Raw genomic sequence first — 21,539 nt, 5'->3', positions numbered from 1 at the left:
TTCAGTGAGTTTGGACTAACATACACACTCTTGCAGCTATCGCCCCACAATCAAAGGCAAATGCCCTTCCCATCACCCCTCCCCCACACCACCAAATTCTTTATGCCTCCTGATGGTTAATCCCCATCGCCACCCCTGGTCCCGGGCCACCCCTGATCTATTTTCTGTCACTGCATGTTGCTCTTCTCTCCATCTGCATGTAAGTGGAGCCATACAAGAGTGTGTACTCATTTGTGTCTGGCTTCTTGTCACTCAGCATGTTTTCCAGATTCCTCATGGTGCTGCAGGTATTCATGGTTTGTTCCTTTTTATAGCTGAGTAGTATTCCATTGTATGGAGGTACCATAATTGGTTTATCCATTCACCTGTAGATGGATGTGTAAGTTGTTTTCAGTTTCTTTGCTTATTACCAATAAAGCTGCTATAAACATTTGTGTACAGATCTTGGTACGGACACGCATTGTGGGTACAACTAGGAGTGCAACGGTCAGATCACACGCTAAGAACATACTTCCTTTATAAGAAGCAGCCATGTTACTTTCCAAAGTGGTGTGTCAGCCTTGTCTAATCTTTTTAACAAAATCCTGGGCCGTAGAGAGGACAGATACGATCTTCTTTTAACAGGAAGAAACTAAAGCCGGGGGGATGGTGACCTGCTTGACATGATGCAGGACAACAGTGACACAGTCTGGGCTGGACAGCAGCACTGCCGGCACCACGCTCTCTTCCTATATCCCCCAAGCCGCCATTCACTGGGAAGACTTGATTTGCTATTGCTGTGGTCTGAAATCATCAGGGACTCCTTGGCCAAAGAAATCACTTCCTCCCTGATGTCCCTTTATGTGCCCTGCTGAGGATCCCTTGCTGCAAAGAAACGATTCTTGCACAATTTCAAGTGCCTGGAGTTAACTTATTTAGTGGGATCTTAATGCAGACGAAGTTCAGGGCTCTTACTCTTTTTGATTAAACAGTACAGTGAGCAAAGGTCTTAACTGCATTTCTAGTGATTGCAGGCGAGGGCCTGCTCTGTCAGTAGAATATAATTACGCCTGCTTTCTAACCATCTGCTCATTAATGCCAGCCTTGGTGAGGGGCCTGCTGCCCGGTAGATAGGCCTTTTATGGCCTTTAATCTTGTTTTCCTAAGAGCACATAATGTCCTCACACAACAAAGAGAAACCGACCCCCCCACCTTCCCGCCTAGCTCTTCCCACCCCTACCTCCAAGAGTAACAATGTATAAATTACTAATCCATTTGGAAATGATGGCTTTCAATTATCTAAATCTGATTTGGGGACAGAGCTTCCCCAGTAATTTCAACGGTAAACTTTCACAGGCTAAAACACACATAGATGCGGAAACTCAGGAGGCTGGTGTATAAACCTGGACCAGCTTCAGAGTTGGGCCTCCAATTATTCCACAGCATTGGTGTGAATCTGTGCTACAACTTTATTTGCACGAACCCAATCTCTCTCTCTCTCTCTCTCTCTCACACACACACACACACACAGAAATAGATGCTTCCGTTTTAGCTGGCATTCACACGATTTCCAACCCATGCAGATTTCCCTTTGCTGGATTTGGGTTTGCTGGCTGGGTACAAGGCCTCTGAGCTCAGAGCAGCCTCACTTGGCTTCATTAGAAGAAGGGAGCCTGTGATTTCTATTTGGGTCATGAATTACCTTTAAGTGTGCCTAATGCTTAAATATACAGATTCAATAAAAAGCACCATATTTTCCCTGGAGTCAGCAGGAAACTGATATGACAAATTTTTACCCCAGCTCTGTTTTAAGGATCCAGGATTTTCTAAGAAGAAAGAAAAAATCTTTTTTATATGCCTTGTGAGAAGTCATCATTTTTGTTCCCTTTGATAGTAGTTACCTCCACTTTCCCACCCCAGAAGACAAAGCACAATACTGTCCTCCAGGAATTCCCAGAACCTTCTAGTACCTTCTAGTCTACTTGTAGAACCCTGATTTAACTTCACCCTTGGCTCATAAAAAAAAAAAAACAAACTGGACTTTTCCCCAATTTTACATCTAAAGGAGCAAAGGCCCAGAAAGCCAGGCCCTGGGCCAGAGCTGGGCCAGAGCCCAGGTCCCTGAGTCGCATTGTTGGGATAACTTTGGGAGCAAGAACCATCATGTAACAGAAAAGCATGGGGAATCCTACCATGAAGGCTAGAACCACATCCTACAATTTCAAAGCTGGGGCGGGCTAGGGCTGGGTCACATCCACGGGCACCCATCTCTGGGTCTCTAAGTGGGACTGAATCTAGGTTGGTTGGGCTGGTTGGTTTTTTTTTGCCAGAGAGCAGAGTGAGAAACTTCTCTGAGATATCCTCAGGGGCCCTTCTGCACTGTCAGCTCAAACCCCAAAGCCATGAGGAATAAGCAGAGAGACCAATTAGAAAGAGAAGATCCCACTCCATAAGAGAATATTAACTGTGCTCACATACAGCTTATAGGGGTTGCTAATCTGTTAGCTGCTCTGAACTCAGCTGGCCTAGCCTTAGGACAGACAGTGGATTTAAGAACAATGGACACACAGCAGCACTGCCATTTTCTTCACTGCCACCCCAAGCCACAGCTAATCCTGGAGGCCCAAGAGCAGCAAGGCCACGGGGAATCTTGTTAGACTTACCTTACCCATTTTTTTTTTTAATTTTTTTTTTCAACATTTATTTATTTTTGGGACAGAGAGAGACAGAGCATGAACGGGGGAGGGGCAGAGAGAGAGGGAGACACAGAATCGGAAGCAGGCTCCAGGCTCCGAGCCATCAGCCCAGAGCCTGACGCGGGGCTCGAACTCACGGACCGCGAGATCGTGACCTGGCTGAAGTCGGACGCTTAACCGACTGCGCCACCCAGGCGCCCCATTACCTTACCCATTTTTAATCCTCCTATGATCCTCTCAGCACCTTGGTCTGCACCACTATCACCACTTATTTTGAAGCATTCTTTCCCAAATATGTGTTTTGCTCTTGGGTTTATCACTCAGTGCCTGCATTTTGCCAAACACTGTGCTAGATATTGAGGCTAAAGGTAAGAGCCACCTTGCTCCCACAGAGCCCACAACCCTCCTTTTCCTTCAGAAATGAGATCCCTTAAGTCGGGGAGTAATCCCATAAATTTCTCTGTCCCCCAGTGGGGCAATATAGGGTTATAGGCCCAGAGTCCTTGTGTGTTGACGGGCTGTATGGATTTAAGGAAGTTGTCTTGGATCACCTGCAAATAGGATGTCTGAATTAGGAAAATGGCTAAGTGAATGCATTAGAGTTGCCCTGTCCCACACGGTAGCTACTAGCCAGGTGTGGCTATTTAAATTTAATGAAATTAAACAAAAAATTCAGTTCCTCAGGTGCACTAGACATTTCATATGGACTATGCAGGTATAGAACAGTTCCACTGCAGAAAGTTCTATTGGACAGTCCTGTTCCAGAATCTCTTTTAGAATTCAGGTTTTCGTTCAAGGGGCAAAGCACAGTGTCCATATGCCATCACTAGTATGCCTGGGATAGCCTCCAACTGACTTCTCTGATCCAGCAAGATCTCTTGGGAGAACCACAGCCTACCTCAACACATCTTTTAAGTTGTGCCCTACGACTTTCACCCATGTAGCCCCATCCTCCCCCATCCTTCAAGGTGCAACTCAAGTGCTCCGTCCTCTCCTTTTCCTGAACTCTCCCAGGGCTCCTCTTCTCAGGACACGTGGACTTCCTTCTATAGCATACAACCCAGTTGACTGTGTGTTGTCCCGTACTGCTCTCTACAGAGATGTCCCACAGGGTTGTACAGACTGCTGACTGCATGTGGGTGTTGGGTGGAGGTGGCCCGTGGGGACTGAGATTCAGACTGCCTTCCACTCGCCAAGCTGTGTGCCTTGGCATGGGTGTGTCTCCCCCCCCTGAGGAAGGGTGTGTGCCCTCTTCCTAATTTGTGTGAAGTTGTCATCTGGGCTGGTGGCAGCCTCAGTTTCTGACCATCCTGAGGGCACGGGGCTCGTCTGCCAAAGAAGATGTGATGTCTGTGAAGGAGGTAAGCAGGTCTTATCTCACTGGTCACACCTCACTCAAGGCCATATTCCACAGATACAAGGGAGCCACATAGGGCACTCCAGGAACTTACGGTTCTGGTGACTTTTGGTCATGTTCTCTGAGTCCAGGGCATGGTAGAACTCGTAGGCTGAGCGGCCGAGCAGCTCCTCAGGGTGGTAACCAATCAGTTCTGTGATTCTGAATTAAAAAAAAAAAAATCACGTGGGAAGAGACACTGCATGAATGTGGGCAGGGGCTCAAGGAGCTAAATCCAGAAGGTAAATCAAATGCACGCATTCTGATGAAAACACTCCAGGCTTCCTGGTCACACCATTCATCCAAGTGAAAAAAACAAAACAAAACATGTGGTCCACCTGCAACTGTGGCTCCACCCAACCTCCGCTCTTCCTGCCCTTCCCGGATTCATGTTTGGAGGGTCAGGATTCCTATCCCCCAGCCCCAATAGACACGTACACCTAGTCTCCAACAACCACTGGACGGGGCTCTCCCACCCTCCACCTCCCGATTTCTGCAGGCGAGGGAGCAGAGATCCAGGGAGAGCAGACAATTTGCTTCATGCCCACACAAGCATCCAGGGACAGACCAAGAATGAAAACCAGGGATCCGATCGCCAGCTCAAGCTTATGCTAGTACACGGTGATATAAACACAAGTGAAGACGATGTGGTGTCAAGTTGGGAAAAAGCACAGAGTCGGCCTTCGTCTGTGTGTTAAGTCGTGACTGAGGAGGAGAGTGGGCAGGAGATCCCTGTGTGTGTCTGATATTCACTTCTCTGAGTGCTTTTCCTTAGGCCCTGCCTGGTGACTTCGGGTACCTCTTGGACATCAGGCTTGCCTTCCATGGAACTTTAATCTGCCCCTCCCTACTTCAAGGGAAGGGGGCAGGTGGGAAGTGCTGAGGGGAAGAAATAGAAAAGTAAGGTGGTGGAAAAGTGTCTCCTCATTATACTCTGATAAAGGGGTAGCTCTGAAATGACAGGGCTCGGCTGTCCCAAGCGTCCCTGTCTTCACCTTGTAAGGTGTCTGGGTTTGACGGAAAGTGGGCAGAGAGCAGGCAAATGTGGAGAACTGTGAAGGGTCATGTAACACTCTTAGGACTCTTTGCTCTGTACCAGAACCATTGAAATCAAGAAGACCTACCCGAGAACCACCAGATTAGCCGCTTTCCCACACCATACCTAAATATTATTTCTTGTCTTTCTTATCTCACAGCTTTCCTAATGGGCTCATTGTCTTGTTTACCTGGCCTACCACAAGTCAGAAGTGGGGCTATGTTCTTATGATTACGAGCTCTATTTCAGAACGCATGACTTCTGAGTAAAGCCCTGTCATTGATCCATTTTGGAAATTAATAACAGAGGAGAAAGCACAAGCAGAGAGTAGACGCAAGGGCCCCCTGATTTCCTGTCCCTATTCTCTCCCTGCTCCGAAGGGCCTTTGCACGTGTCTTCCAGAGCAAATCACCCTAAAATATAATTTCCATCTTGTCACTCCCCTATTTAAGCACTGACAGCTTTCTGTATTGTCAACCACTATCATCACCATGATCAAGAGTAAATACACTCTGCCTAACTTCAAAGACCCCCTGGAATCTGGTCCCCGACTTCCCCGGCAATTTGATTTTCAACTAACCTACAGCGTGTCTTACACGCTGTGCCCTGGCAGATAGCTCTCCTCAAAGCGCCCCACACCCAGAAAACCCATTCTTGCTGCAGAGCCTTGACGCTTTCTCCTTCCCCCTCTTCTCCAGGCCCTGATGACTGCAAGGCCAGCTCAAGGCCTGGCCCTCGCCACGGAGCCCTAATTCCCCCACCCCTCACCCATGTCTCCTTCTCATGGAGTCCTAGCAGGTGGATATAACATCACAGAGAATTACCCACATCCTAGGCTGCCAACCCCTGAACTTAGGGACCACTTTCTCCTTTGGCCTTCCCTCCAATGGACACTTGATATATACTTGAGTGACTGACCAGTGGATTGATTCTGTCTTAGGACCTAAAGTACAACAAGAGCCCTGTCTCCTCCAGCACTGCTAAGGGATCTGGGCAATAAAACTCGACTTTTTCTCCCAGAACATGAGTAACTTGTCTCAATGCATGTCAGTGAGTGCACACATACACACACACACACACACACACTTCTCAGCAGAACCCCTCGTGATATTCAATACATCCTTTCTTCATTCTGGAAGCTGTGGCTGGTGTGGTCAGAGAAGAGAAAAATTCTCTGCCTAGGTGAGACTTTGGGGTTAAATGCTTGGTTAGACAAGGAGCAGCCCAACGGGGCTGAGCAGCTTAGGCCTCAGCTGATTCAGCCCCAATGGAGACTTCTTCAGAAAGATTCTCAGCAGTTCACTTGTGCCAGCCAGCTGCTCTCCCACCAGGAGGATCTGTCCCCTCATTTGGCCAGGAGCAGAGAGGCCGTTACACTCATCGGCAACAGACATGTTCCTTGGCAGCCTGATCCTGGGGGTGGTGCCCAACAGCACCTTAGCGAGGTGAAGCCTGGGGGAGAACACGGAGACAGCCGAACAGTGCTGGCCTTTCCTTCCTTCCCTACAACCAAATAACTTTCTTGTTGGATCCGGGGCTTTTGAGCGTAAGCCTGGGAATAAGAATTACACCAGTGGGCCCTGCTGACAGTGGACCGGCCATTAACAGGCTTGCCGGTTTGCCAGATAAATTGCTTCTGTTTCTGGACAGGGCTAGCATTTTCTAGAGACCCTCAAAAATGAGGCCATCCTGGAAAAGATAGGATACCACTCCCTGAAGAAATTAAATTTTCTTTCAAGATTAGAATCTTTAAAATGTTCAAAGTAAATGTTTATGATAATCAGCCTCATAATAAAACATTTAAAAAATCTAATTACTTTACCATGCATTCAAAGGCACACAATGGGCATATTTTGGAAGGAGACAAACAAACCTAGATTTCAGAATTGCCAGCTAACTTCCCAGGAGTGGCCTTCATTTATCTTGTCAACTAAAATAAATATTTAATGTCTCCTTCTTCATTCCTTTAAACAGACTACTATAAAAACTGGGAAATACACATACCCCAAACACAATTGAAGAACATTCGAGTTGTCAAACTTCACAAAGCCAGGAAACCCCAACTTCAAGCTAATGGTCATTCCCCTCCATCTGCAGGCACGCAGACGCCAATGGGGAGGTTAATGAACCCAGCTTGTTTATAGGGTCAGCTACAACAGCACAGAAGGGCCTTCGCTGCTAATTTCCCCGGGTCCCAGAGAAGCCTGTGGAGCTGGGCTGTGATAACGCTTTCATCTGCTCTCTCCATCAGGGGCAGGGAAAACTATTTTTTTTTTTCTTTCTTTCTAATTAAGGGCCCTGACTCACTGGAAAAAAAAAAATCAGTCTGGGGTCACCCATAAATTTAAAAAGTCAACTCAGTAGGGCTGTTCTGTTTTAGAGAAGAGGGAAATGTAAAAGGGCCTAATTTACCAGATTTCAGAAATGAGAAGAGTAGAGCTCACTCTTTAACAATAAAGTAGAAGAAACAGATCAAGGGTGAGGCACAGAGAGAGAGATAGACACGGATGGGCAGCCACAGGAGGCAGAGATAGAAGGCAGAAAGAAAACAGAAAATACAGAGGAAAAAAGGTCACTAGATTCTGAAGTGTTATGCCAAGTTAAGATGTGGGTCAGACCGCCTGGCTTTGGGATTCAGAATCAGATAGGTCTTCATAATGTAAAATGACAGTTACTCATTGTCCTTCAACTGTTCTTTACCTGTAAATGCCCACAGGTTCTTTTCAACATGGATTACCTGTGCCTCTCTTGCCTACAGTATCCATGCCATTGCCTCAGTGGGCAGCGGAAACCCAGCAAAAGGCCTGAGGTGACTCGCTCCTCTTCCAGGTGACACCGCTAAGCACATGTGCACGCGGGACACGGCAGCAAGCTCCCTGACTCTAGACACCACCGCCTGGAGTCAAACAAGGTCTGGCCACGGCTTTTACCCCTGCTTCCTAGGCGGGTAAAGGGTTTGCTAAGTCAATTCATCATGTAAACAAGCTGTTTAGAGGGTATTTTAAACTATTCAAGAGGATAAAAGTTTTAAGGACTTTGTAAACCACGTATTTGTTTTCCAAAGAATGCATGTGCTAATAAACCATACTTCTGTTGAAGTCTGTTTTCTTTCCTTCCACCCTTTCTGGCCATGGCCTGTCTCCAGCAACAACCTGATTCACCTCAGTTTGGTTTCTATAATGGGCTTAGAAGCTTTGGAACTTCATTTCCTTAATAATAGCCAGACTGCTCACAGACTCAGATTTCAATGTCTTCTGTTTTAATATACTTTTACCCAGATTTTGTTTGCTTTAAACAGTAGTCCTTAAGCTTTGCGTTTTCCTCAAATATTATGTGGCCTTGTGAAATCTATATAAACAGCTCTGTAGTTAAGGGACAATCAGTTTTCATCTTGTCGGTGTGATGTGCAACGGGTGTGGTGACTTTATACCTAGGAAGACCGCCCTAGCTCAGTCCCGGACTGACCCTGCTCTGAGTACCACCAAATGCCACAGCTGCCTTTGGTTACCTTGGGACCCCCCAAGCAGTAAGAAGAAATCTGCCTTGAATTGTTGCAAGAGAGGAGCAGATCGTGTAGAAGAAATGATCTTTGAATTAGGACGTTGATTCAACTTCGAAATATATTGCAAAGAGAATTTGTAGAGCTGTCTCTTCTAGGGGAGTATCTCAAGCAGACCAGGCAGGATAACATATAAGCATTTCTCATATGTATGTTCAAACTCTGGCTGATTTCAGGACACTGTCATTTGGAGGAGACATAGATGCCAAGGAAAGCACTTAAAACTTCTAATTAGGGGCGCCTGGGTGGCGCAGTCGGTCAAGCGTCCGACTTCAGCCAGGTCACGATCTCGCGGTCCGTGAGTTCGAGCCCCGCGTCAGGCTCTGGGCTGATGGCTCGGAGCCTGGAGCCTGTTTCCGATTCTGTGTCTCCCTCTCTCTCTGCCCCTCCCCCGTTCATGCTCTGTCTCTCTCTGTCCCAAAAATAAATAAACGTTGAAAAAAAAATTAAAAAAAAATTTCTAATTCAAAGATTTAAAGAAAGTCACTACACCCTCTTCTATTAGATGTGAGCAGAAAGGCTAATAATGTGTAGGGCTGCAAAAATATTTAGAATACACTAGGTATGGTACTAAAAATCTACATGTATTAATCTGAAAGGCCACTCTGAGTTTTCAAATGCCACCTACCCTCTAAAAAAAGTACAATAATTTATTAAGTTTATCTCATGATGCAATGAAAGTATATAATCTTTTACTATTAATTTGCCTAAAATTAATGTATTTTATTCTCAGATTTCAATACTCCTGCCTCCCAAGTATTTTGATGTGTATGTATTTCATGACTCATGGCTCTTTATAGTTTTCTTCACTGACATTCTCTTTATGATCCCCAATTCTTCTCTCACTACTATTATTTTTATTATTCCAGACTTTTTTTTAATGCTTATTTATTTTAGAGAGAGAGAGAGTGCATGCAAGAGCAAGGGAAGGGCAGAGAAAGGGGGACAGAGGATTCAAAGAGGGCTCTGTGCTGACAGCAGCCCTCCCAATGTGGGGCTTGAACTCACAAATCATGAGATCACGACCTGAGCCAAAGTCGAACGCTCAACCGACTGAGCCACCCAGGCGCCCCCCTCTTCTGTGTATAAAGAGAATTCGTCATAAATTTGACCCACAGAATTTGAAACACAGACATCTTAACTTACCCAATTATGCCTCATGTTGCCTTAATCCAATGGCAAAACAGGGTTGCCTTCAAATTCTTTAACTGTAGACTACATGATCCTCTTTGTTAATCTGAAATTTTCACTGTAGGGGCGCCTGGGTGGCGCAGTCGGTTAAGCGTCCGACTTCAGCCAGGTCACGATCTCGCGGTCTGTGAGTTCGAGCCCCGCATCAGGCTCTGGGCTGATGGCTCGGAGCCTGGAGCCTGTTTCCGATTCTGTGTCTCCCTCTCTCTCTGCCCCTCACCCGTTCATGCTCTGTCCCTCTCTGTCCCAAAAATAAATAAACGTTGAAATTTTCACTGTAACTCTGATACCGTATTCTCCCTATTGATATGGAGCCTACCCACAATCTGCTTTTATAATTTATTTCTCAGAGACAGGAACACTCACACACAAATCACGGTAGGATTATGTGAATTAGAGTTGGCCCTCTCCCTGGATGCCTGGCTCCCTTCGCAGTTACTCCCTGTCACCACTAGGTGGCACCTCCACATGAATTTAAGAACCACCCCATTTTAGAGTTAAACTATTTGTGAATAACCTCTATCTCCCTTTTCAGTGAACGGAATGCTCTATTTTGTGCCATCTACTGCAGTTCATTAAGCTGCTGGTGTCTCAATATCTAAACTCTTGGAGATCAGGAGCCATTTCTTTTACTTATTTGCTAGAATAGTCTCCAGCACAGGGCTAGATACACAGCACATGCTCAGTAAATAACAGCTGGCTCACTGGTTGCTCAGTATTTTAGGAAACGGAGTAGAATGGCTCTGTGGGAGTCCTAAATGGAGACAGATCATTGGTCACAGTGATAGTCAGGACATCCTTCCTTAACCTTGCCACCATGGTGCTCCCCTTGTCAGGAGCAGTCAACCACATATACGCAAATGTAACTGACATGAAGTGTCACAGAATTTACTTCGTAAAATGTTTACTTTTTAGATGATTCATGCGAGACCTAATAACGGTCCTCTAACCCTTTACGATGAGGCACGGGACCAGCGCATTCTGAGCTGTTTTCCTTTATTCAGCTGTGGCTGCCTCAGAACCCCATTGCCTGAATTCCATGGACTGTGGGACCCGAAAGTTAAATGTGAGATTACAGCCTGATTTTCTCTCTTCTTTCTGCTTTATTTCTCTCCCCTCTCCCTTCTCCCTTTATTTCTTCTCCAACACCCCTTTTTTTTTGATTATCATCAGTCTGTGGTTTCTAAACACGGAAGAAAAAGTACTCAGCCCTCTTTAAAAAGTGATTTTGTGAATTCCAATTGCCTTATATTTTCATCAGATTCTTTCAGTTTTCTTTATGATAAAGTAGTCCCCTGGGTGGGAAATCACAGCCCCTCAATGTAGTTAGATGTCATCAAATCTAGTGAATTCCTAGATTAAATGGGAAATGGAAAGCAGTCCCCCGCCCCATTAGCTATCATATGTAAGTGTTGGTTTTTGAAACATTGATCTCGGAAGGGTATTAAGGAGGCAGAGTGAGAGAGTGAGAGAGTGAGAGAGTGAGAGAGTGAGAGAGAGAGAGAGAGAGAGAGAGGAAGAGAGAGTGTGTGTCTGTGTACATGTGTGTTCATGTACACCTTTCCCCATTCTAATGAAAGAGCGAAAACAAAACAAGCTACCAAACCCAAAAAACTCCAGTTCTCATCAAAGCAATAGAGAAATAGCACTTAAGGATTAAGGACTTAAAATAGTCACTTTATAAACCGTCTAAGCCATGTCTGTGCCCTTGTTAACTAATCTGCTAATCGGTTAAACACAACTTCCGTGAGGCACAGCATTCTGTATACGTAAAGCACCTCTGTGTTCATCCCTCCAGCCCACTGAACTCAGAGTTCGGGCCATGTAATTAGGTTTGTTGAAAGGCAAGATTTTGCTGAAAATGCAATGTGTCCAGCAGAACTTAGAAGCACTATCACCCTCCACACTCTGAGTCACAAAGCCCTAAATCACAGGTTCCTTCAAGCCAGTGTCGACTCTGCCTGTAAGCCCTGAGCCAGACTAAGCAGCCGGCACCAGGGATCTCTCTCTTCTCTGTGTCCGTTCCCTCCTCGACCACTGTTAGGCCAATTCCTGCTATGTGTGTCCCCTCTTCTTTTATCCAAAGCAAAGCTGCTTTCAGGAAATGACCTGAGACCCATTCAAATAAGGTAATGAAAGGAGGACAACCTCAGATTACTCTTCCCAGAGGATTTTTTTCTTCACTTTAACAAGGATCAAAGTCTTAAGCTTAAAAAATCCCTGTCTTCTATTAACTAGAGATGCTGAGTTATTTTCTCGGACTATAGGGCTTTCCCAGAGCTTGTGGGGTCACATGAGGGATGGCTTCACTCACAGGGGCTACATGCAGCTTGCAGAGTCCCAGGCACAACAGCGGCTGCTCCGGGCTGTATGGCTAAGGCATCCAGAGCACCACCCCATCCTGGAGCCAGACATGTGGGCCACGCAGTGGGAATTCCCATGTCATCTGGAGAGTCTATGTTATAGATCTGTGTCTTCTGCCAAGAATGTTCCTTTGAATGCAAAGGCTTCGTCTGACAGATGACCCCTTACACACAACATGGATTTCTCCAATGCCTGCCTTTGGGACAACCTTTATCTCCAATCTTCATCCCGATCACAATAATGACACTATTAACCACGGTAATCAACGTCGACTGTGTCAGAGTTCTAGGACAAAAGTCTTCATATGTGCATTTTCTCCCTATGAGGTTAGAGTACTTCTTACTAGAGAATTAGCTGCTGCCTGGGTCCTGGTGCCATGGTGGTCAGAACAGGGGGCCAGGAATGACTCAAGGACCCTTTCACAAAAGTCCTTCAATTGTGCCTCGAGTGGAGACCAATTCTAAGAAGGGACATATGCAGTCTTAGGCACTCTTTCAACAACTTATAATAAAGAACAATTTAGCATGAGAATAACAGCTCACACCGAACATTTCCTATTGGACTTGAACCCGGGCCATCCCGCCAGAGCCGACACTCTGAAGCACGTCACTCTCCCGTAGGAGAGCTGTCAGTGGGGCCTGGTTTGGGGGGTTAGAGTCTAGCTTAGCTTCCTTCATCAAAAAGTCTTTGAAATTAGTCTGGACAGTAGCTGGGATGGAGGTGACACAGAAGGAACAAAGGCTGAGGGAAGAGCTCATTAATGGAAGAGAACAGGTGGAAGGCTTGCAGCCATGGGGCAGTTTCAGACCCTGAAGCTCCTGGCTGGTCTCTGAATTGGGAGTGCTGATGGAGATCTCTAGACCCTGGTCTCCTGGGAATGAGACTCCTGGAAATTTGCTCAGGAGCCTGACACGTATGTGGAGGACTATGTACACACTCAACAAGGACAACGGGGCCACAGAGCAGAATGGCTCTGCCTTCGGCCCCTGACATCGCATCAACGGGGAACCACCAAATAGGGTACCCAGAGCCCCTCAGCCGCACTGATGGGATGAAACAGTGACACACGCCCACAGACTTGTACCCGGCAATGCAACATTCCCGCCCCAGACCCACACCTTTCCCACAGGCACAGCCACACACGCACGCCCGTGCAGGTGAGACACAGCCCTGCCATGGCACACGCGCTCCGGGGCCCCCACCTGTCGTCACAGTAGGTGAACTTCATGTCCATGCTGTGGCGGCTCAGGAAGGTCTTGCTGTCCAGGGGGATGTCCATGTGGGATGGGTGCTGGATGGGTTCGCACATGATGATGAGGCAGGAGAGCAGGGGCTCCTTGAAGCTGCACAGACTACTGTGAGGGGGGCAGCTGTTGTAGACCTTCACCTGGCCGGTGCAGTGCAAGACCTGGAGACCAGTCACGGGGGGATCAGCTGCGGGGCCAGCGGCACACACGGGGGTCAGGGTGGGGGACTCCAGCCCAGGCCTGCTCTCATCCTACCTTCCAGGTGGCTGACTTGAGGTTGACGGTCCGGCCTCTGTTGGTGACGGTGCACTTCATCCTCATGAAGAAGTCCCGCTCTGTGGACATGTCTTTGCCTTTCTTCCCAAAACCAGAGCCTGGATGGGGGCGAGCAGAGGGACCCGGTTGACTTTTAGTTTCATGCTTATGTTCAGAAGAGGGGCCCTGATGCAGTTTTTCTGGGCAATGTATTGTGCGTGCTTCCCGAGGATCTGCTCCCTTAGCACCTGTGGCCTGCCATGAACGCTCAGTACCATATTGGCCCACGGACTAACGTTGTCCCATCTCTGGCTGGTCTCTCCAACTGGAGTAGAAGCTCCTGAAGGCTGTTCCACTGTTTTGTTTCCCACTGCACCTAGTACATAGTCAGTGCTCACTTCAGGGTTGCGAGGCAAGGGGTGACCAGTAGCCATGATCTTGGCATGCCTCTCCTGGGTCAGGCCCATATCCCCTAGAAGGAATCCCAAGGGATGGTCTGGGCGAGACCCAGTCTCCTCAAAGGGATAAACCTCTCAGATTACAAATGTCCCTCAGACACCCCCGTTTTTTCCTCATCCCTGGCCCTCAGTAATTTGATCCCTCCAGGGCCCTATTTTCAACCTGCAGTAGCTGCATTCAGGATACCAAGCCATCAGCTTTCTCCCTAAAGTGACATGTGTCAGGACTGGTCCAAGCCTCCTGGGTTTAGTGAGCAAGGTCACTTTGAAGATTAACTCAACACGGATCATACCCTTTCTCAGCCAGAATTAAATAAATCGCCACGACAAACACCACAGCCTCCTTTCTGATAGTCTTCAGATGCCTGCCCACTCAGAACTTTTCCCACTTTCCACAGAACAGTGATGAATGTGGTGAGTGCCAGCTGAGTCCTCCTCGTCAGTGCCTAAATTCTGCCTCCACCACCACCACCTCTCGGACCTTCCTGGGTGCACTCCTGCTTCCCTGCCCAGCATCACAGAACAATCCAGAGCCTTTTTTTTCCCAAATAGTCACAGCCCTCCATAAACCTCTAGAGGGCCATGATATATCGGACTGATGTATCCTCAAAGGGCTGTATCAAATGAATTTTGGCATCTCTGAATCTATCTTAAACTTCCCTAGGAGCTGTTTAGCCCATGAAATAAGAGAACAAAAGTGAATCTCTTTTTTTTTAAGAGAGAACATTTCTTCAACACGATTATAAAATCATCTCTCCCAAAACTTAATGATGGTCCCTACAATTTTCATTTTCATCAGTGGGGTCTACATATCATGAGATATTCTTCTATCCTGGGGCCTGGATCCACTATTAGGATCAGTTCAGGTGCTGTTGATAAGTGGACTGGAGGGACTCATTTGTGGCTGTGGCATAGGTTACTATTGTGGCCTCCTAACTTTGCTAACCTCTAGATTCTCCCCATTCTGCCATTTAATTAATCTTTCTAAACATAGCTCCAATCAGATTACCCCACCCCTGCTCAAAAACTTTCAAAAGCTCCCCTCTGTCTACAGGATAAAGTTCGAGGCCCTCTACCTGGCCTTCAAAGCCTTCCACAATCTGCCTCATGGCCTTATCTCCTTCTCGGTGTTCACACTAACCCTTTGCTTCCAGATTGTGAGTCCACGCAGGCCGGCACCTTCAATGAGGATTTGCTGATTCATACAGTTTGATCCCAAGTCCTTGACACATGGACCAAGCGACCTAAAGTTCTACTCAGATAAATAGAGTAGAATCATGCTATGAATCATGGTACTTGCGAGCAGAAGGTCCCGCCTAGACTTTGCCTGGTCCAATGCCATCAGTCTGAAAGCAGAGGCTCTGAGGAACAGAGCAATGGAGTGGCCTGGCTCAGGTCTCATGGTCAGACTGAGACTAGGGCAGTGGCTGAGCTCCGACTGAGAACCTAAGGGCTGAAGAGTTTCTGGAGTCCAGAACAAGAGACTTTTCCATTTTCCCAGGCTCCCAACACCTGCCTTAGAAAGAGATTCAGAAAGTCTGGTAGCCCCTTCCTCAGAGAAGCAGACAAGATCTTTCAGCAGCACAGATAAGGCACTGAACGGCCTGTGGAGTGCTCTCCAGGCTGTGCACTCTAGGAGCCAGGTGGCCCGAGGCCCTCAGGTGGGAGAGCGCAGGGGCTGGGTGAGAACTTTAGCGGGGGAGGGGGTTATAATTCCACACTTTGCGGGCTCCGACTGTAGCAAGGGTGGAGGTGGGCCTGGGAAGCACCTGTTTCTGCAGTGTGTGCAGGAACAGAAGCCCAACCCTGCAGGCTTGGTGCCACTGCCTCTGTCATTCAGGCTGGCCAAGCACACACCCCATGGCCGTGACAGGTAAGAGATGTTACAGGGGATGGACAGCCATGGGCACAATCTGCCCAGGACAGTGATGGAATCTCTGATTCAGAAGGGACCTGGAAAGTCACTGAGCCCTGCTTCCACTCAAAGCTTCAGTCTTCTTAAAATTTTTTTTTTTCAACATTTATTTATTTTTTGGGGAGAGAGAGAGACAGAGCATGAACAGGGGAGGGGCAGAGAGAGAGAGGGAGACACAGAATCGGAAACAGGCTCCAGGCTCTGAGCCATCAGCCCAAAGCCTGACGCGGGGCTCGAACTCACAGACCGCGAGATCATGACCTGGCTGAAGTCGGACGCTTAACCGACTGCGCCACCCAGGCGCCCCCAGTCTTCTTAAAAATATCTTCATTTGTGCCTGTGCCTGGAGGTCCCCAGCTCTGACTGTCCTTGCAAAGTGATTATGTGGGCCCTTCCATCCACTGGTACCTGCTGGATACCCCCCATAGGTAGGATACAATATATGAGAGCTTTTCAATCTCTTCTCCATCAAAAACTACCTATTGTGCGTCTTATCACCCGGGGACCAGATTCATTCCTTATCTAGTCTTCAAAGTTGGCCTCCATGAGCCATGCCTCCTGATATCCGTGGCCTTGTGTACTCACCTCCCACCCTGAGCAGGGGCTGGCTTATAACTCCCTCTAATAACAGAATGGGGCAGGGTGATGCAGTGCCAGTTTCAGGGCTAAGCCTTCGGAAACTCTGGCAGCTTCCGCTTTTGTACTTTGGGAGCCCTGAGCTGCTGTGTCAGAAGTCTGGAGAGGGAGGGGCTCTGAGACTCCACAGAGTGAGAGAGAGGTCCAGCACTGCCAGCAGCCCAGCAGAGTCCCAGCCTCAGCTATTGGTCACAAGGTCCCAGACGTGTGGGGGAGCCATCCTGGTCATTCCACTTAGTCCAGCCCCCAGACAACAGTAGCCCAGCTGATGTCATATGGAGCAAAAGAACCAGTCACAGAACCCACAGAATATGACAGGTAATAAAATGATCATTTAAGCCACAATGCACTGTGTGGTTTGTTACACAACAGGTAAAAGCAATAGGTTCCACGAACATCTGCGCACAGACAAGTGTACTGGTTTGGGTGGCCCCATTTGGCAGAGGCACTGGCCTCACAAGTGGTGAAACCTGCTGGAGACAATGTCCTAACCTAAAGGACTGCCTTACTAGCATGGCATCAGGTGCCATGAAGGGCCGGCCAGACAGAGTTCTGAGTACTATGTCCCACCCGTGCCCTCCATCTCATGCTGGATATTTTAGGGATGCCAGTTTTTTTCTGGATAATGACCATGATCTATCAGCCCTACATTCATAGACAGAGGGAATACAGATCCCCTCCCAAGTGATGTAAGAAGGAATGAAACACAGAGTGAAGAATACTTTACCATTTTTGAGACTCAGGTTCTCACGAATCTCCTCGTGGTCACAGGGATGAGTGAAGTCAAAGATACTGTGTCCTGTTAGCTCCACCTGTTTCAAAAACAAGGTTGGGCTTCATTACTCCTAATGCTGAAGAAGAGGTCTCCAAGACACATTTGAGCCACCTTCCAGGTCGGGAGACAGAGAATAGGCTGAATCGGGTCTTCCCATATTCCAGTCTGGCTTCCCACAGACACGTGGACATAATACATAAAAGACTGCCATTGATGACAGAGAATTGATTCACAGGGTTGGTCTGTTAATCTAGTCAGTAGAACTGTCCATCAGCAATGTCAAACTCAACACCAGGGCCTGGGAGTGTGCTCCTGAGGCTTGTAGCCTGAGATCAGAGAGAGTGGGGGAGGGCACAGGCAGGGAGAAGTCAGGATGGATGTGACCAGAACCTTCCACTCATTTCTACCCCCAAATGCAAACATCTTCCCTTTTTGAAAGAGCCAGAGGAGGGTGTCACCTGTGTGAGTCCCATGAACTTGCTGATGTTTTCCGATAGAAAGATCATGTCGCCATCTTGGGTCACCACGGCAATGAAGCCCTCCAACGCTTTCAGGTACAAGTTGTCCATCTGTTGGTTAGCCTCAGCTTCAGACTCATTTTCAGAGCAAACTGGAAAGAGAGGGTGGGGGGGGGGCGGTTGGGTGGCTTACACGAATGTGGTCCTAAAACAGATGTGACTGGCACGAACGAACACCAGCCAGGGATGGCTCAAAGGCATTAGGTGGACTTTTCTGGAACTCACACTGTCAACCATCTAAGTGTCACCACATGCCTAAAAAGTGGGTATTTGATAAGCACTACACAGAGGACACCCTGATGGGGCTCTGCAGGAGTGTGGCTGTAGTGGCAGCATACTTGAAGGACCAGGGGTAACGGTGGCAGCAGGCGTCATAGATATGATGGCAGTCACAGTGGTACTAGAAACCGTAACCTTCACCACTAATGCACACTGAGCAATGACTATATGTATTAGGTACTGCACTGAATATACTGTCTTATCTTTACAACGCCCGTGATGTAGGTACTATTCTTTGTCTCACCTTACACACGAGGCTTAGAGAGACGTAGTCAGTCATTTGCCTGAGGTTATAAGGACTTATAAGGACTGTGGTTAGTGGGCTCAGGCAGCTGAATTCAACAGCTACACTCCAAACAATTTATAGGCTTTGGAGTCAAATAAATGCAGGTTCCATTCCTCCCATTAGGCTATGACTTTGGCTAACACCTTCTCTGAATATCAGTCTCCTCATCAGCCAAATGGAAAGAATAATTTCCATCTTTTGAGTAGCAAGGATTAAATGAGTGTCTAAAATGCCTAAAACACCACCTATCATTGTGATTTCCCCCCTCTTCTGCTCCCTCTAGGATAGTGCCGCTTCCCCCAAATTGCTCAAAGCCTAGATAGGGGACGTGTAGCGCACGATGGTACAAATCTAAGTAAGAATGCAGGAGCAACAGAACTGGGTGACCAAAGACGAATATAGACAGTAAGTGCTCAAGGGTTCAGGGAAAGAGGGGGTCACTTTGTGGTGGTCAGAGACAACTGTTCCAAAAAAGGGCATTTGAGGCAGCTCATAAAAAACAGGGATTCACTCTGTTAGGTGAAAGAACTTTCTGGGCCCGGTCGAGGTGGGCAGACACTGGGCAAACATGGAGGTGGTACGGCCTGGAGCAAGCTCCCACCCGGGGACTGAGGAGACACTGCTGAGGGGAGCCCAGCATCCTGGAGCGATGGCATCGCAGAGCACTGCTCTAGGGGGAATCACCTGGCAATGGTACTCTGAATGGTTTGGAGACAGACTGTGAAGACCAGAGGTGCAGAGATCACACGAGGAGGCCACGAATCAGGTTGCAGAAGTAGTCACTAGGGGCAACCCGGGGAAGAGCCCACCCCACGGAAGAGCCCACCCCACAACCACCACTCTGAGTAGCACCAGCTTTTCAAGTGCACCCCTGCTGCCTGCGGAAACAGCAGACGAGATGTAGGCTCAGCTCTTGTCCCAAACAAAGCTCTCAGGCCCCGGGCCCTTGGCTGTTGTCCTCGGACCAAGGACTTTCTTTCGGCCCTGCTTCTTCTACCTCATCATTGAACTCCAAACATACATTTACTTACAAAAATTTGTATTCATCCAGTACAAATGTTAGGCCACGTAGACCTCCTTTAACTTAACAGAACAAGGGGGTTAGAGAGTAATTTGTCCCTTATAAAAAGTGAATACTCACTTAACTAAAAGGAGTCTTCCAACACGAGGCTGTTCTGGGGAATGTGAAATGCAGTTAGATTTATGGCCCACTTGGCAAGGAACACATGGATACTGTGACATGAGGTCCAAGGCCCTCTCCATGAGGGCACTGGATTTATTTAGTTTTCTTTTCCCTGGAGCCCCTAAATTTAAGCTCTGGGCTATATGCTGTCATTCCTCAAGAACAAATCCAAATTAGGAGATGTTTCTACCATGGGGCTTCGGTGGCACCCCTGGGGACCAGCCACCTTCAGGACATGGGACCAGCACACGTGCCCGAGGCACCAAGAGAGCAGGCAGTCCAGGGACAGGCTAGCAGCCTTTAAAGCTAAGGGTTGGGCTGCAGACAGTAGTAGCCTGGTGGCTTCCCTTCTGTTTTGCGAAAATGGTGAAAACAACGAGAGAAATTCTTTCCCCTTCACACCCTAGGTAGCCTCTGGGAGGGGAGACCATCTGGGGACAGCCTGGTGCCACACACATACCCACACTCGATCCCTACGTTGGGTTTCTGCCCACCAACTAGTCAGCTGAACTGATGAAAATGAGCCAAAGTTCTAGGTGTGGATGCCGTTACTGCTAATGTTGTGGTTCCAGTCAACAGCCATATTTAACCTGGGGCTTTAGGAGAGATGGTGATAGAACTCAGTACTTTCAAAGTTGAGCGTGCACCAGAGTCCCCTGCAGGGCTTGCTAAAGCCAAGGATTCGGGGGCCCAGACTACTACATAACTCAAAGCAAAAATGTGAGACCTCTCGATGAAAACTTAAGCCATGTCCAGGGCCCCTCTCAATGTGCCTTGGGGGACCACACAGGGCACACACTCATGAAGCCGGCCTTGGATGGTCCCTTCCCCAGGGTTCCTGATTCAGTAGGGCTCAGGTGGGGCTGAGAATATGCTTTTGTTACAAGTTCCCAGGTAATGTGGACATGCTGGACCTGCGGCTACAGGTTGAGAATCACTGCCTTAACTCAAGGTCCTATGAGTGACCCTTAGTGCTGGGAAAATCAAACTGTTTTGGCAGGTGGTGACCTCTTTTGGGGATGGGTGAGGAGAGGTTTCCAGCACCATTAAATCACACCAGATAGGTGACTACCCTCTCCAGACAGCAAAGGCCAGCTCTGTGATTCCTGGCCTATTGAGACAATTTTTTTCTCCTCAATTTCTTTGATCTCAGTGGCAACACTGACATCAAAATCTGGTGTAATCCCAAGACAGCTCTATTTGGGTTAGCTAGGCCCAGAGGAAATAGTTCTGCTTAAAATTTCCTGTTTTTAACAGTTCCAACCTAGCCAAACTGGTTTCCATCCATGTCCAGTACACTTGCTTCCAGGAGGTGGTGAATTGGCTATAGCAGCTGGCCAGCCGGCCTCTGGGAGGAAGGCAAAGGGGCACTCAGGGACCACGAATGGAAATAGAACATCTTGGGACTGAAGTCACAATGGCTGCAGGGTCAGGAAGCCAGCAGGCCGGCCCCGAGGGACCCCTGGGACAAACTGGCCTCATGCCTTTGTGGTACTATTTGCTCCAGCACCTGCTTTTCCTCCTAGGGGATTCTGAAGGAACCTGGCCAGCTCACTGTCAGCTTGGAGCTGAGGCTGAAAACTGCAGGGCTGGAGGCGGACCTTCACCCTACGGGCCAGGGCTATGTGTATATCACTCTCTGCTATCACATCCCTACTATGTGTCTGCCCTGTGCTAGGCACCAGGCAGGAAATCAGTCAGGACATCTGTAAAGAAGTGTCACTATGTACTCAATCCTGTCCTAGGGAGAATCAGGGATACTGAAA

At 47.9% G+C, this 21,539-nt stretch overlaps 1 protein-coding gene across 2 annotated transcripts in view; it reads right to left on the bottom strand.

Moving 5' to 3' along the window:
• EPAS1 (endothelial PAS domain protein 1) overlaps positions 1–21,539 on the bottom strand; it is an 85,380-nt gene that overhangs the window by 10,293 nt on the left and 53,548 nt on the right. For both annotated transcript variants that reach the window (XM_043603307.1, XM_043603306.1), the window contains exons 3-7: positions 17,966–18,117; positions 17,460–17,544; positions 13,724–13,842; positions 13,424–13,629; positions 4,127–4,233 (exon numbers count right to left, since the gene is read on the bottom strand). In XM_043603307.1, coding sequence (XP_043459242.1) covers positions 4,127–4,233; positions 13,424–13,629; positions 13,724–13,842; positions 17,460–17,544; positions 17,966–18,117 — 669 coding nt within the window. The remainder of the gene's footprint in view (positions 1–4,126; positions 4,234–13,423; positions 13,630–13,723; positions 13,843–17,459; positions 17,545–17,965; positions 18,118–21,539) is intronic.

This window comes from Prionailurus bengalensis, chromosome A3 (assembly GCF_016509475.1).
Source record: "Prionailurus bengalensis isolate Pbe53 chromosome A3, Fcat_Pben_1.1_paternal_pri, whole genome shotgun sequence".
In the NCBI taxonomy this organism is placed as follows: domain Eukaryota; kingdom Metazoa; phylum Chordata; class Mammalia; order Carnivora; family Felidae; genus Prionailurus; species Prionailurus bengalensis.
The sequence above is the reverse complement of the archived record's forward strand: the minus strand, read 5'-3'. Positions and strand labels throughout refer to the sequence as shown.